The sequence below is a fragment of the Heterodontus francisci genome, chromosome 12, assembly GCF_036365525.1.
Source record: "Heterodontus francisci isolate sHetFra1 chromosome 12, sHetFra1.hap1, whole genome shotgun sequence".
Classification (NCBI taxonomy): Eukaryota; Metazoa; Chordata; class Chondrichthyes; order Heterodontiformes; family Heterodontidae; genus Heterodontus; species Heterodontus francisci.
Genome location: NC_090382.1, coordinates 88,697,079 through 88,713,239, shown reverse-complemented (window position 1 = coordinate 88,713,239; position 16,161 = coordinate 88,697,079). Strand labels below are relative to the sequence as shown.

The 16,161-nt window shown below is 41.4% G+C and overlaps 1 protein-coding gene across 2 annotated transcripts in view; it reads right to left on the bottom strand.

Moving 5' to 3' along the window:
* Positions 1–386: 386 nt before the first annotated feature.
* The window catches only part of LOC137375645 (gamma-aminobutyric acid receptor subunit gamma-2), a 183,055-nt gene continuing 167,280 nt past the window's right edge, over positions 387–16,161 (bottom strand). For both annotated transcript variants that reach the window (XM_068043028.1, XM_068043029.1), the window contains one exon: positions 387–662. In XM_068043028.1, the coding sequence (XP_067899129.1) occupies positions 387–662 (276 nt within the window). The remainder of the gene's footprint in view (positions 663–16,161) is intronic.

Sequence of the window (16,161 nt, the reverse complement as noted above, 5' to 3'; positions counted from 1 at the left end):
TTTTTCATTTCTTTGCCCCCTACAAAATGAAAATGTAGTGTTGAGCAAGATTCCAAAGCCTTAGGTATCCAAAAGCCTGACTCCAGTGCAAATCTAACTCTGAAAGTGCTTTTTTAGCCACTTTTTGTGCCAAGAAAACAGATAAGCCATTTAGTTTGGCTTGCCACACACTTCATTTATAATAGTCCTCCAAAAGCACAGGAAAAGTATTTTAAAAAAAATCATAGCAATTTTGTCCCAGAAATAAAAACATGCACTGAATTTTCATCACCAATCTGCGTAAGACATGCTTAAAAATTTACAACATTTTCCCCATTAACTATTTTTACATGTGATCTTATTGATCAACAGCAGAAAAAGCCTACATTTCTGCCTGCTCATTCTGTTTACAGATAAAGGTAGCCTACCCAGTAGACCAGGTTAAACAAACCAAAGGCTGTGGGGAAGAAGATACGGGCATACGAGTCGACTTTGGTGACGCGGATGTGTAGCCTCCCCTGCCTCCATGCTCCTGTGCGGCACTCATCGAAACAGCAGAAGAAACTGGTGCAGTCTTTGCCATCTAGACACTCGTATCCATACTCTTCATCCTGCTCTTGCAGGTGTGAGGCATTGTTCATCTGGGCAGCAGATGATCTAGGACGGATATCAACAGTAGGTGCCTATAATCATTTCAAGAAATAAAACTTTAATTTTGTTATTGTGAGAAAAAATAGTATACTCAAGAAAATTGTGCATTTCTGTGCTCTTTTAAGATGGAGAAGGTTATTGCTAAGGAAGATGCCCAGTCCTAGTATCAAGCATTTTTACATCATGTGTAGCTTAGGTTCAACCCGGGATTATATTCAACAATGTCCCTTGAGCACAAACTTTGAAGAGAACATATCACTATACCTTGTGTAGGATTAATGTCAAATTAATGCCAGAATATGGGATACTTTGTAAGTCTGAGCTGTGCACATGTATCCAGTAGAAACAAGATTGCAGTTTGTACCCTTATAAAGAGAGAGAACAAATTATCCTTTCAGTCCAAACATAGTGAGGGAATGCTGTATTGTCAGAGATGCTGGATGCTGTTCTTTCAATGAGATGCTTTCTGGGCTAAATTCAAGTATTAATTAGTGTCACTTGATAAACTTGTGGTGATTACCCAACGATTAGACAGCAAATTTTAAATTGTAGACACTCCAAATGCTGCCACTAACAACCACCCCCGCCCCACCCAACCCAAGCTGGTGGGGAATCTGTAGACCAGTGTTGTCCTGTACACCTGCCACTCGCCCCATGTGGCGAATTGACCACAGACATGTGGTAAATTGATGCTCTTCATTTTTAAAGCCACACGATACTGGGTTGTGTTAAAGTTGCAGCGGTGGGTACGAGTATGGGTGTCACTCGTCGGATTTGTCGTTGGTTCTGAGGAGCAAGGAAAAATCATCCATGCCGCTGTTTGACGGGGGCCACATGTCGGTCAGACAGCAACGATGTTAATCAGAATATAGTTCAGTTGTTGGATTTTTAGTGACCTGGAAGCTGAAGGGCCATTTGATCAATGGAACAAGAAAAATAGTCTGCTGTTTGTTACCTTCTCTGTTCCTGTTCTCCCGGGTGCCTCTAAATGATAGTACATTTAGATCTGCGGGACCGCTCTGTAAAGCACTGTGAAATCAGGAACAGCCTTCGGAAGGACAGCGGTCCGATTGCTCTCGAAATTTTCTTGGGGAATCTAGTGACAAAGGGGATGCTAACTGAAGAACTTAGTTTTGTTTTGCTGGTAGTTGGCAGTTTTCGAAAAATAGTTGAGGTGTTTGACTGACGGATAACACTGCATCATTGCCAACGAGGACTGAAATGTGCAATTTTGACAAGCTGGTGCAGTGCAGCAGCATCCAAATATGTTCAGCCTTCATCTTAATAGATCTGTTGAAACGAGTGATTGAAAGGAATAAGGCACTATTGGTGTAAAAGGAGAGATTACAGGAGGTTAGTCATTAGCCAAAGGTCTGTTAAATGTCTGGAAGCTGTGTTTGGAAATGGCAGATGATAGAGCATAAACAAGGCAAGAGTCAGCGTGTAGAAGCCAATATGTAGAGATTTGTTGATTATTTTCCCTCTGAGTCTCCAAATGTGTGAATTCTGATAAAATAGAGACAGTTTACTCTTGAAGAAATTTGTTTTTTTTTTAAATAAACTGGAACACACTGTCAGAAACTGAAAACTTCAGTTAACAGATTATATCCACTCGTTGAGAGTGTATACAGCAGGCTTGCTTTGCAGAACAGTTGGATTGTAAAATCCTTTTGAAGCTGTTCTCCTGACTCTCGTAGTGAGTGTATTTGTCTTGGTTGCTGACTGTTTAGAAGCTCAAACCTATTTTCAAATTTTTGCACATTTGTTTTATTAATATTCCAAATATTTTGTATTATGTGGTGAATATCAGAACTGATCACCACAAGTTTGACGGTCATCAAAATGATATTACGCAACACTGCTATAGACAGCATCCCCTCTCCACCTCCCCACCCCCCACCATGGGGTGTTTGAATTTTATAATCAAAGAATTTTTGTTACTTATACAAGACCACTGTAAAAATAGTGTGAACGGGAATGCAGTACAATCATACTCAGCATTCATACATGAACTTTACCAATCAAAATTTATACCTTTTTAACTCAATTTATGTGAGGTTGGTATCTTAAATCTTACATTCTGGGTGATAGGAACAGTGGGCACTTTTGTCCAAAAGCTGAAATTGGGCCTGAAAATTGTAAACCCAATTAAGATGAAATGATAGACGGAGTATATTGCAGAATTGCTTGAACTAAGAATTAGTGCAGCAATGCTGATCTCTGCTTAAATTTACCAGATCTCAATCGTAAATCTTAAAAATAGATTCATTAGCTTTCTATGTTTGACCTCCAAGGCCTGTAAAAGAGAAGTATACTTCTTCTTTGACCTCCTTATCTCGAGAGACAATGGATAAGCGCCTGGAGGTGGTCAGTGGTTTGTGAAGCAGCGCCTGGAGTGGCTATAAAGGCCAATTCTAGAGTGACAGACTCTTCCACAGGTGCTGCAGAGAAATTTGTTTGTCGGGACTGTCACACAGTTGGCTCTCCCCTTGCGCCTCTGTCTTTTTCCTGCCAACTACTAAGTCTCTTCGACTTGCCACACTTTAGCCCCGCCTTTATGGCTGCCCGCCAGCTCTGGCGGACGCTGGCAACTGACTCCCACGACTTGTGATCAATGTCACAGGATTTCATGTCGCGTTTGCAGACGTCTTTAAAGCGGAGACAAGGACAGCCGGTGGGTCTGATACCAGTGGCGAGCTCGCTGTATAATGTGCCTTTGGGAATCCTGCCATCTTCCATGCGGCTCACATGGCCAAGCCATCTCAAGCGCCGCTGACTCAGTAGTGTGTATAAGCTGGGGATGTTGGCCGCCTCGAGGACTTCTGTGTTGGAAATACGGTCCTGCCACCTGATGCCAAGTATTCTCCGGAGGCAGCGAAGATGGAATGAATTGAGACGTCGCTCTTGGCTGACATACGTTGTCCAGGCCTCGCTGCCATAGAGCAAGGTACTGAGGACACAGGCCTGATACACTCGGACTTTTGTGTTCTGTGTCAGTGCGCCATTTTCCCACACTCTCTTGGCCAGTCTGGACATAGCAGTGGAAGCCTTTCCCATGCGCTTGTTGATTTCTGCATCTAGAGACAGGTTATTGGTGATAGTTGAGCTTAGGTAGGTGAACTCTTGAGAGGTTCAAGAAGTATACTACATCATGTAGAAAAAAAGAACTCACATATCTCACTTATGAGTCTTCTTTGGCCTCCTTATCTCGAGAGACAATGGGTAAGCGCCTGGAGGTGGTCAGTGGTTTGTGAAGCAGCGCCTGGAGTGGCTATAAAGGCCAATTCTAGAGTGACAGGCTCTTCCACAGGTGCTGCAGAAAGATTTGTTTGTCGGGGCTGTTACACAGTTGGCTCTCCCCTTGCGCCTCTGTGTTTTTTCCTGCCAACTACTAAGTCTCTTCGACTCGCGTACTTCATTTAATAACCCTCACACAACGGGAGGTTAAGCTAGCAGGTAGGGGTTTGCTGCATTTTTGACATATTTCTGCCTCCCACCATCTTAACATACTTGAAATCAGGCATGGGAAGGGCTGCCTGGCCAGGGAAGAAGGGGCCTAATTTAAATGGCAAAGTCATAGCCTGATAACATCGTCAGGACTAACATATCATTTCACCACGTGCCAACTAAGGGTCACATAATCTCAGAGCTGACAAACAGACTTGAGGGTATGCCATGCCATTCAAAAGCAAGATACTGCAGGCACAGTGTAAGTATGTCCTCACAAAGATAAAGGGTGGTATAGCCAAATCTTACAGAGTAATTTAAAACAGAAAAAGAAAGCTTATGATGATCACAAAAGTCTTAATACTTTAGAAAGCCTAGAGGAGTAAAGAAAGTTCAGGGTGAAGTAAAAAAGGAAATTAGAAAAGCAAAGAGAGGACATGAAAAATTATTGGCAGGTAAAATCAAGGAAAATCCAAAGTTATTTTATCAGTACATTAAGAGCAAGAGTAGGGCCTATCAGAGATGTACAAGGAAACTTATGCGTGAATGCAGAAGATGTGGGCAGGGTTCTTAATGAGTCTTTTGTCTTTGTCTTCACAAAGGAGAGAGTTGATGTAGACATTGTAGTTAAATATTAGGTAAAATAAGCATAATGAGAGAGGAAGTACTAGAGAGTCTGACTTCCTTGAAAGTGGATAAATCACCAGGGCCAGATGGATTGCATCCCAGGTTGTTAAAGGAAGCCTGGGAGGAAATAGTGGATGCGTTGAGGATCATCTTCAAATCCTCACTAGATACAGGAGAGGTACCAGACAATTGGAGGTCTGTGAACATTGTACCATCATTTAAAAAGGGATAGGCCAAATAAGTATAGGCAAATCAATCTGACCTCGGTGGTGGGTAAATTGTTAGAATCTATTCTGAGGGACAGGATAAACTGCGACTTAGAATAACATGGATTAATCAGGGATAGTCAGCACAGATTTGTTAATTGAGTTTTTGGAGAAAGTAACAAAAAGGATTGATGAGGGTAGTGCAATGGATGTGGTCTACATGGATTTTAGTAAGGCATTTGACAAGGTCCCACATGGCAGACTGGTCAGTAAAATGAAATCCCAGGGGAATGTGGCAGGTTGGATCCAGAATTGGCTCAGGGACAGGCAACAAAGGGTAATAGCTGACGGATGTTTTTGTGAATGGAAAGCTGTTTTCAGTGGCATTCCAGGGCTCAGTATTAGGTCCCTTGCTGTTTGTGGTATATGTTAATGATGTGGACTTGAATGTGGGAGGCATGATTGGGAAATTTGCTGATGACACAAAAATTGGCCCGTACTTGATAGTGAAAAGGATAGATGTAGACTCCAGTTTGATATCAATGGTTTGGTTGAGTGGGTGGAAAAGTGGCAAATGGAATTCAATCTGGAGAAGTGTGAGGTAATGCATTTGCGGAGGGCAAACAAAGAGAGGGAATACACAATAAAAAGGAGGATATTGGGAGGAGTAGAAGAAGTGGGAGACCATGGAGTGCATGTCCACATGTCCCTGAAGGTGGCAGGACAGGTAGATAGAGTGAAGATGGCAAAGGGAATGCTTTCCTTTATTAGCTGAGGTATAGAATACAAAAGCAGCGTGTAATGCTGGAACTGTATAAAATTCTGGTTAGGCCACAGCTGGAGTATTGTGTACAGTTCTGGTTACCACATTACAGATAGAAAATAATTGCTCTGGAAAGAGTACAGAGGAGATTTACAAGAATGTTGCCAGGGCTCGAAAGTTGCAGCTATGAGGAAAGATTGGATAGGCTAGGGTTGTTGTCCTTAGAACAGAAGAGGCTGACGGGTGACTTAATTGAGGTGTTCAAAATTATGAGGGGCCTAGGTAGACAGGAAGGACCGGTTTCCCTTAGCAGAGAGGTCAATTACCAGGGGGCACAGATTTAAGGTGATTGGTAGAAGGATTGGAGGGGACATGAGGAAAAACTTTTTCACCCAGAGGGTGGTGGGTGTCTGGAATTCACTGCCAGGAATGGTGGTGGAGGCAGAAACCCTCAATTCTTTTAAAGGTGTCTGGACATGCACCTGAAGTGCTGGTACCGGCAAGCTATGAACCAGGTGCTGGAAAGTGGGATTAGATTGGGCAGCTAGCTTTTTCGGCTGGCACGGACATGACGGGCTGATTGGCCTCCTTCTGTGCCATGATTTTTCTATGGTTCTATGGTCCTCAAAGTTCACCAAGACCATGCATTTTTATGTCACTGGATCCTTTCAATCTGTCACAGGGGCCATCAGCTGCATCTCCCAGTCTGTAGTTTACAGCTGCTTTGAACAGGTGATTGATGCCCCCTTTGCAAGGATCAAGGAGTTTATCACCTTCCGCACTGACTTCAACAGTCAACAAGGAAAAGCTTTTGATTTCGTAGCAGTACCTGGTTTCCCTTGCATGCAAGGCTTGATTGATAGTTCACTGTACAATGGAAAAAAAAATTGAGTAACATGTACCCTTTACTATCGACTATCTTGCCCTATTGTCCAACATGCACTTCATTTCTATTTAATTCACCCCCCTCCGCCTCAATATGTCCCAGTGTCTTTAGGACCATAGGACTGTGCAATAACTACTATTAATCACAATATATGTAACTGTCAAGAAAACCTGCTATGCCAAAGGAGGAATTTTAAATTCATCGATTGGAAACCTACATTAAACTTAAAAATTGAAAGCTGGAATATTACATTTAACTTTTACAAAGACTTTGCCACAGCTAAAAATGGCCACTACCATTTGCATTTGAACACCTTTCACAACAAGGCATCAAAGGGAGCTGCATGTCTGATTGGCCTTTACCCAACACAATGGCTTGCCCTATTGATTGAACTACCTGAGATTGCTTTCATTAGCAAGATATTCAAAGCCATCTTGAGGCATTCATGAGTGGAGACGTCCCTTCAGGGGATGAACAATGGCAATACCCCAAGCGAGGTTTTGGGTTTTAGACATTGGACCTCATTAAAAACAAAGGGGATTGAGATAATTATGTGACTATCTCCCTCGACTGTGTAAAACTGGGAGTTTTGTTACACACAGGAGCCAGAGACTCAATCTGTGCAGAAGACAGAAGGGGTATCTCTCTCTCTCTTGCTCTCTCTCTCACCCCAGAAGACCTCATGCGGGACATGCAAAGCCTAGCTGCTGGATCCAAGACAAAAGCCCCAGGAAGGACACCCTCTGCTGAGCTGTCTCCAAGAACAACTATCAACCCAGAACTTCAGGATCACAACTTCAGCCAGGAGACAATGAAATCACCCAACCCCACAGACTGTATATTAATTTTTACTTGTTCTGGACTCTAATCCAAACCAAACTATTTTCTTATCACTCTGTACTCTATTTGTGTATATGATTCCCATGTGCATTTCTGAGTGAAAGTGTAGCAGAATTTTATTATCTTATCTTTATCGTTTTTTTTTTTTAAGTACAATAAACTCACCTCTTAGTTGTTTAAACTCAAGAAAACCTGTCTTTTTTTTATGATCACAACAAAGGTAAAAGGTAAAACACTCACTGAGGTGGTAAGCGCAACCACTGTTTTTAAAGAGAATAAGCCTTGTTGCGGTCAAACAAGGAGCAGGACAAGATGGGACCCTGGTGACCCCTCCTCACCTGATCGTAACATAACAGTGAGGTGAAAGTTGTTGCTCACATTATTAAACTTCCACGGGTTGGATATTATCTGGCTCCTGAAGATGGGCAGGGAGGCAGGGGTTACACAAAATGGCATGGGGTGGCATTGGGTGGCATGCCCGTGTTCTGCCCCCATGCCATTTTGTCTGTGGCAGGTAGCATGACAGACAGAAATTCCACTGGGAGACCACTTAAGAGCTGTCTTCCACCTCCGCTAGCAATTAGCCAATGTCAATGGGGCCCGTCGTCACGTGCCAACACCATCAGGTGACAGCTAGTGGCCTCCTAACAGACTGTGTGTGGGTCCTTCTTCTGGGGGCAATCCATGGCCCACAGAGGGCTCTTCCCCCAGCAGTGTTTATCACCTTCACGGCAAGACAGCACCCCTGACAGTGGGCAGTTAATTGCCTGCTCACCATTGAATTCGGACGGGAGTTCAATGGAAGGCCGAGGCAAGGTCCCCCCCCCCCCACCACCACCACTTTCCCGTCTGTCGCTGGTACCCCCATCACTATATATTCAGCCCATGTTTCTACTATCCCTATAGTATATAATTTGTGTGTGTGTTGATTTGTGGTGGACAGACTGTGGTATAATAGAAGTGATTCTGCAATCCTGTGCACCTAGTGGGAAAGATGTGGTTGCAGGAGTATAGGTTGGCAATATGAATATAGCATAGCCTTGATCCTCCAACCTAATCTACTTATGAACCCAGCCTCCCACTGGGAAAGAAGCACCCTGAATACACCTTATTGAGAAATTAAATAACAATTTAAATAAAATACAGAGGCTCTGACCTTTTCCAAGTGGATTTCAATCACATTTTGCAGTGATACTGGAATTTCATACAAATGTACTCATTATAATATCACACATCCCAAGTAAAAAACCGTTCCAATGACAATAAATGTCCTTTCGGAAAGTTTTTAATTTTAGAAATGATTACTTGTTTCACACTTTATTAATAATTAGATAAAAGCTGAAGGTATCAGATTAGTTCTACCTAAAGCTACAATTGAGTGCAATTGTTAACATGAGATCAACTGAGATGCGAAAAGGCAATAATTCCCATTATCCATCAGAAAGGTGTTTTGGGAGTCATAGATTGATCTGAACTGATTGATAGCTGTGGTAAGAGATTCTGGCAAATCAGTTGGAAAAAGCAAATTCATTGTGGGGACAGATCAAGTGGAGAAATATTCATTAGAGAACAGAAGATCCGAACTGTTTATTTTCAGGAGCGCTCACCATGCTTAGGGAAGTCCATTCAATGAACTAAGTAGAGTGGACAGTATTTTACGCACATGTCAAGAGAATTTGCATTTAATTATTCTAAGTTGTTTCTGATATTCTCCCAAGGATTAAGATCTGCAAAAAATGAATACTAAGACTTGCAGGTTGATGGGTAAATTGGCCATTATAAATTGTCAGTAGTATAGGTAGGTGGTAGGGAAATATAGGGACAGGTGGGGATGTTTGGTGGGAATATGGGATTAGTGTAGGATTAGTCTAAATGGGTGGTTGATGTTCGGCACAGTCTCGGTGGGCCGAAGGGCCTGTTTCAGTGCTGTATCTCTAATCTAATCTAATCTAATCTCTTTATTGTCACTTAAGAAGCCAGGAAGAATATCCTTTATTAGTTTCCCCTGCTTCAAAACCTTTCCTTTAGCCATGAGGACCATTACTATAATGTAGTTTTACCAAGCATTATTCATTTACACATGCTTCTCCAGGAGGTGATGAGCAGGAGGTAAGTACCCTTAACACAAGCGTTCAAAGGTGATGTATTGATTTTGTACTTTTATTGCAGACTAGAATTTCTGTCTGCTAAAGTGAAAGCACTTAAAGGAATACACTTGCATTTGCTTCTACCACTGACCCCCTAACAACACCTCCCCCCAACTGTTCACAGCCAGCAATTTCACGAAATCTTCTTCAAATCATGCTTGCATTTTGATCTCCTAGTCATTAAAAGCCAAGTTTTATGACATCTCCGACCAGGTTCTAAAGATACTTGATGGGGCGTTTACTCTCATCCTGATTTCTTGGCAGATCTGTATCAGATTGACTTAATTGACAGTACTCCTGCCTCCAAATCAGAAGATTGTTGGTTCACGCCCAACTCCAATACTTGAATGTGTAGTTAGGCTGTCATTAAAATGCAGGGTGAAGAAACTTAGTTGAGATGTTATATTGAGGTCTTGGCTATCTGGTGATTCAGATAGATGTTAAAGCTCCCACAAGACTATTCAAACAAAGCAGGGTGTTTTCCTGCATTCTGACCGACATTCCTCCCACAACTACCACCAAAAATGATTTCATTCACCTCATTACTGCTTGTGAGATCTTGCTGTGTTCAGTGGTTATTGTAATTAGTTACAAAAAAGTATAATTGTGCATGTGAAATGATTTGTACCAATTTACATTTATATAGTGCAATTAACAGAAAAACATCACAGAGCCTCTTTGGGAGTAATGAGTACTCCTGAATAAAACCAATGTGGAAAAATGTGAGGTTATCCACTTTGGTATGAGGAACAGGTGTGCAAAGTATTTCTTAAATGGTAAGAGATTAGAAAGTGTAGATGTACAAAGGGACCTGGGTGTCCTTGTCAATAAGTCACTGAAAGCTAACATGCAGGTTCAGCAAGCAATTAAGAAGGCTAATGATATGTTAGTCTTTATCACAAGAGGATTTGAGTGCAGGAGTAGTGAAGTCTTGCTTCAATTGTTTAGAACCTTGCTTAGACCGCACCTGGAGTACTGTGTGCAGTTTTGGTCCCCTTACCTTAGGAAGGATATTATTGCCATAGAGGGAGTGCAACAAAGGTTCACCAGACTTGTTCCCAGGAAGGTGGGACTGTCCGATGAAGAGAGATTGGGGAAACTGGGCCTGTATTCTCTCGAGTTTTGAAGAATGAGAGGTGATCTCATTGAAACCTGGAAAATACTTAAAGGGATAGACAGGTAAGATGTTTCCCCTGGTTGGGGAGTCTATAACCAGAGGATACAATTTCAAAATAAGGGAGAAGCCACTTAGGACAGAGCTGAGGAGAAATTTCTTTTCTCAGAGGGTTGTGAATCTTTGGAATTCTCTGCCCCAGAGGGCTGTGGAAGCTCAGTCATTGAGTATGTTTAAAGCAGAGATTGACAGATTTCTAAATACCAATGACATAAGGGGATATGAGGATAGTGTGGGTAAAAGACATTGAAATGGATGATCGGCCATGATCATATTGAATGGTGGAACAGGCTCGATGGGCTGAATGGCCTACTCCTGCTCCTATGTTCCTATATTCCTATGTTCCAATCAGCCTATTTTGAATCAATGATGAGTTAAATTTTTATAGCAGGTCAAGATTTTTACTTCCTCCTTATTAAGCTGCTAAACTAAAAGTCTGTTGTGTAAGGTTCTCCAAACTTCACAAACAGTAACCGTCATGGGATGCCCAGGAATACTAGAGAATCAAGGGACTAGTGAGAATGAGGAACTGAAAAAAATTAGTATTAGCAAAAAATTAGTACTGGAGAAATTAATGGGACTGAAATTTGATAAATCCCCTGGACCTGATGATCTGCATCCCAAAGTTTGGATGCATTGGTGGTCATCTTCCAAAATTCTATAGGTTCTGGAACGGTTCCTGCAGATTGGAAGGTAGCAAATGTAACCCCACTATTTAAGAAAGGAGGGAAAGAGAAAACAAGAAATTACAATCCTGTTAGCCTGACATTAGTAGGGAAAATGCTAGAATCTATTATAAAGGATGATAATTGGACATTTAGAAAATAATGGCAGGATGGGCAGAGTCAACATGGATTTATGAAAGGGAAATCATGTTTGACAAACCTGTTAGAGTTTTTTGAGGGTGTAATTAGCAGAAGAGATAAGGGGGGAACCAGTGGATGTGATGCATTTGGATTTGCAGAAGGCTTTTGATAAGGTCCCACACAGGAGGTTAGTAAGCAAAATTAGAGCACATGGATTGGGGGTGATATATTGGCATGGATTGAGAATTGGTTAACAGACAGAAAACAGAGAGTAGCAATAAACGGGTTATTCTCAGGTTGGCAGGCTGTAACTAGTGGGGTACTACAAAAATCAATGCTTGGTCCCCAGCTATACACAATTTATATCAATGATTTGGCTGTGGGGACCAAATGTAATATTTCCAAGTTTGCTTTTGACACAAAACCTATTCAATGGCAGTAACATCACTGAATCTCCCACCATCAACATCCTGGGCGTTACCATTGACCAGAAACTGAACTGGACCAGCCATATAAATACTGTGGCTACAAGAGCAGGTCAGAGGCTGGGAATTCTGCTGTGAGTAACTCACCTCCTGTTTCCCCAATGCCTGTCCACCATCTACAAGGCACAAGTCAGGAGTGTGATGGAATACTCTTCATTTGCCTGGCTGAGTGCAGCTCCAACAACACTCAAGAAGCTCAACATTATCTAGGACAAAGCAGCCCGCTTGATTGGCACCCCACTCACAACCTTCAACATTCACCAATGCACAGTGGCAGCAGTGTGCACCATCTACAAGAAGCACTGCAGCAACTCACCAAGGCTCCTTCAACAGCACCTTCCAAACCTGCAACCTCTACCACCTAGAAGGACAAGGGAGTAGATGCATGAGAACACCACCAACTGCAAATTCCCCTCCAAGCTACACACCATCCTGACTTGGAACTATATTGCCGTTCCTTCACTATCCCTGTGTCAAAATCCTGGAACTCCCTTCCTAACAGCACTGTGGGTGTACCTACACCCCAAGGACTGCAGCGGTTCAAGACGACAGCTCACAACCACCTTCTCAAGGGAAATTAGGGATAGGCAAGAAATAATGGCCTAGCCAATGATGCCCACATCCCATGAACGGATAAACAAAAAAATCCCATCCTCTTCCGGGTTTCTGCGGGGCAGGATAGAAGGTGAGCGGAGAACTCCCTTCAATCTTTTGGGTAAGTTATAAAGGTAATTAAAAAGCCAATTAAGAACTGTTTTAACCATTATTTCTGGATTTCCCAGCCTTGGGGCCTGTTTCCTGACCTGTCAGCAAGTCAACAGGGGCACCGATGCATAAAATAAAAGCAAAATACTGCGGATGCTGGAAATCTGAAATAAAAACAAGAAATTTTGGAAATACTCAGCAGGTCTGGCAGCATCTGTGGAGAGAGAAGCAGAGTTAACGTTTCGGGTCAGTGATCCTTCTTCGGCACTGATGCAATTAGACAGTGGGAAGAGTTCTTCAGTGAAACTGAAGCTGGGAAGGCTTTGATCACTGAAACTGAACAGCTCCGGCCATGGCCATTGAGAGGCTGCTGTTCAAAGCACTTCTTCTCAGAAAGTGCTTTCCCTGCTTGACAGGTGGTTGACAACTTCTTAGATGGCACTTTACCTGTCTAGCATTTCCCTCACCTTCAGCTACACTTCCCTGCTGCCAGCCTTCACCATGGCATAGGAGCAGCTTAGGCAGCTCGACCTTGCACCTCTGATGCCCGTTCCAGCAGGGACTTAGTCCAGAAGATTCTGCCCTAATATTCTAAAATATTAATATTTGCTCTGATTGTTTGGCCTCTAACTTGCTTTGTTTTTCTTGTCAGAATGTAATAAGTAACATAAACTGCATATGTTCAACTCTTGCCCAGGAAAGAAATGATGCGATCTCAGTAAAAATATACAGGTAGATTTATGATTGGCCACCTAGCGTAAAAATAGCATTGAAGATCAGTTTCCTGTTACAGAAACCAGACAACTTCATTTGTGGAAATGAAAATCGTCGGGTTTCTATAATGGACCGTCGTTTCTCAATGCAGATTTTATGCCTTTGCAGCAATTTGAAAATATTCTATAGATTTTCTTTTTGGTTTAAATGGAATGAACATCAGGTGGCTTATATAAAGGATGAGTGACCCATTTCACCAGATTACCACCATGTACTTCATTATATTCTAAGATAGCATCAATTGCTCCTTCCATAACCTCCAGAAGAGGTGCATCATAGAAATGTGTTAATGTGTCATGTCTTTTGAAATCTAAGATCTTGGCATAATGGCACAATTAAAATACTGAGACAGTGAATTTGATTGTTTCTGTGAAGTGAATGATTCGATTAAGCAATTCAGAGCACAAAAGGAGATTAACTACCTTTGAAAATTAGAAATTATGGGTTGATAAAAGTCAATCGACCCACAGATGTATATGAAGTTGAAGAAAAAAAACATCTTTTAAATGGCTGTTATTGGTATAGAATAATTTACTAAAAGATTTTTTCTTCAAATTAATAAAGGGGAGCAAATATGACCCTGAGCCCTCTTCCCAGCAGAATATTTACAATTGTATCATCACTAATTTATTTTACATGCTGATTGAGATGAACAACACTAACAGGATTTCCCAAATGATAACATTCTGACCATTCTCTATACTTCTGAAAGTAATAAATTGCAGGCTTCCAAACTAACAGTTAATCCAAATCCAGCGCATTCCACAAATGCCATTCTTACAGTTATCTTACATAGGGCATCTGAAACTCTATGATAATATTTAGCTCTATAATCTTGAATCTAATTCATTACTATTTGCCTAGCTTCTTTATAAAACAGCTAATTGACTTGTTAACCAATTTTGGTACGAGTATATTCAACATGCTTTGTGGTTGCAGATATTGGATTGTAATCTCTGATACAAATAACTTTGTTCCTTGAAGAACATCATGATTATTTCTTCAAATTGCCATGTTAGCATGAAATGAAATGATGATGGATATGTTGATCTGTTCAATCACATGCTTACTGAACAGGGACACAAGAAGTGATGCTTGCCATTTTGTCTAATTGATGACTACATGGGATTTGCCGCGGTCAAAGCATTTTATATATTTAAATTCTTTCAGGCAAGTTTCTGGCCTATATCCAGCCTGATGCTAGGAACTCACTGGAGAAGGGTTGGGCATTTTCACAGCAGCAGCCCTTTAAGAGATGCTGGTAGATGCAAAAGGATATGGACTCATTAATGTCAGTGGCTGCCTGTAGGAACAAAAATGTGGTTAGCCTTTAAAAGGCTGTAAATAGTTAGAATATATCTGTGCCCATTCTGAAGGCTATGTGTAGCAACATAAAAAAATGCCTATCAAAACTAGCTAGCAATCTAAAGTATTTGTTTTTGCCTGCATAAATTCTATTGGCAGTAGAAATGCACCAGGCAGAAAATCAACCCAAAGATTTCATCATACTTTCACTATATCTGTTAAAAATAAAACATTCCCAGAATTGAAGTACATTTTTTCCACCATGCTTAAAGTGGAGAATTTATTAGATTAATTTTTATCATCATGGTGCTCTACTTTAGAACAATTTTCAGAGAATATTTTAATTTGAAATGAAATGCACTGAAACAAACTTGAAAACTGCAATTATTTCTTCCTATTTTACATAATTATTTAATTTAAAATGATTCTCAAACTTGTTATTTTGATCTTAGGCTAGTTTAATTGCTCATATCTATCAGCTAAAGTCAGACTAGAAACAATTATAAAATTATGCAAAAATTGCACATAGTCTGGCATACTCTTACTAAACTATTAACATTGCATTGATATGCATGTAGGCATTTTCAGTTAAAAAACAAATGGCTGTTGTTATCTGTTATCCCCACAAAATCCATCTCTGGCTCATCTTTCACAGATCCCTTTGCATTTAAAGACAGCCTGTCTGAAGTTTAATTTCTTTTACTTTTTATTCCATGTCTCCATTCCCAATATCCCATTCTACTGAGTCATAAAGTCATTGATAGCATTGTTATTTCTGGGTGTTGGTGCCGGTCCTGGTGCACGACCAAACTGCAGAATGCATAAAAGGCTCAATGGAGGTTATAGGATAAACCTAGCTGTCCTGTCTGCTGCTATCATTGACTGTAAAGCACTTCAGGACATCCTGAGGTAATGAAAGATGCTCTACAAATGCAAGTCTTTCTTTTTGTATCAGCTGTGCTCACTATGGGCAGAATTGAAGGTGGGAATGGTGGCGTGGGGGTCAGAAAATCACGTTGGAACTGTCTGCCTGGAAATCTGGCGTAGTAACATCAGTTCCGGATTTTGTCAGTGGCGGGAAAACACCATTATGGCATTGCCACCCCCGATGCGACAGGAGCATTTTTAAATGCAGTTAAATCCAATTATTCTCAATGTAATGACTGACCCTTTATTTAGCAGACATTGGGTGGCACTCACATGCCTTCGGGTTCACGACCGTTAAAACCTAGTGGCACCAAGGCGAGAGGTTTTATTACCACGACAGGGAGGCAGCCCTGAGCATTGATGCATAAGGGAAGAGGAAGGTTCGGAGGCCATTGCTGGACAGTGTTGTTGTGTGCTCTGCAAGGGGGTTCGAAGTCTC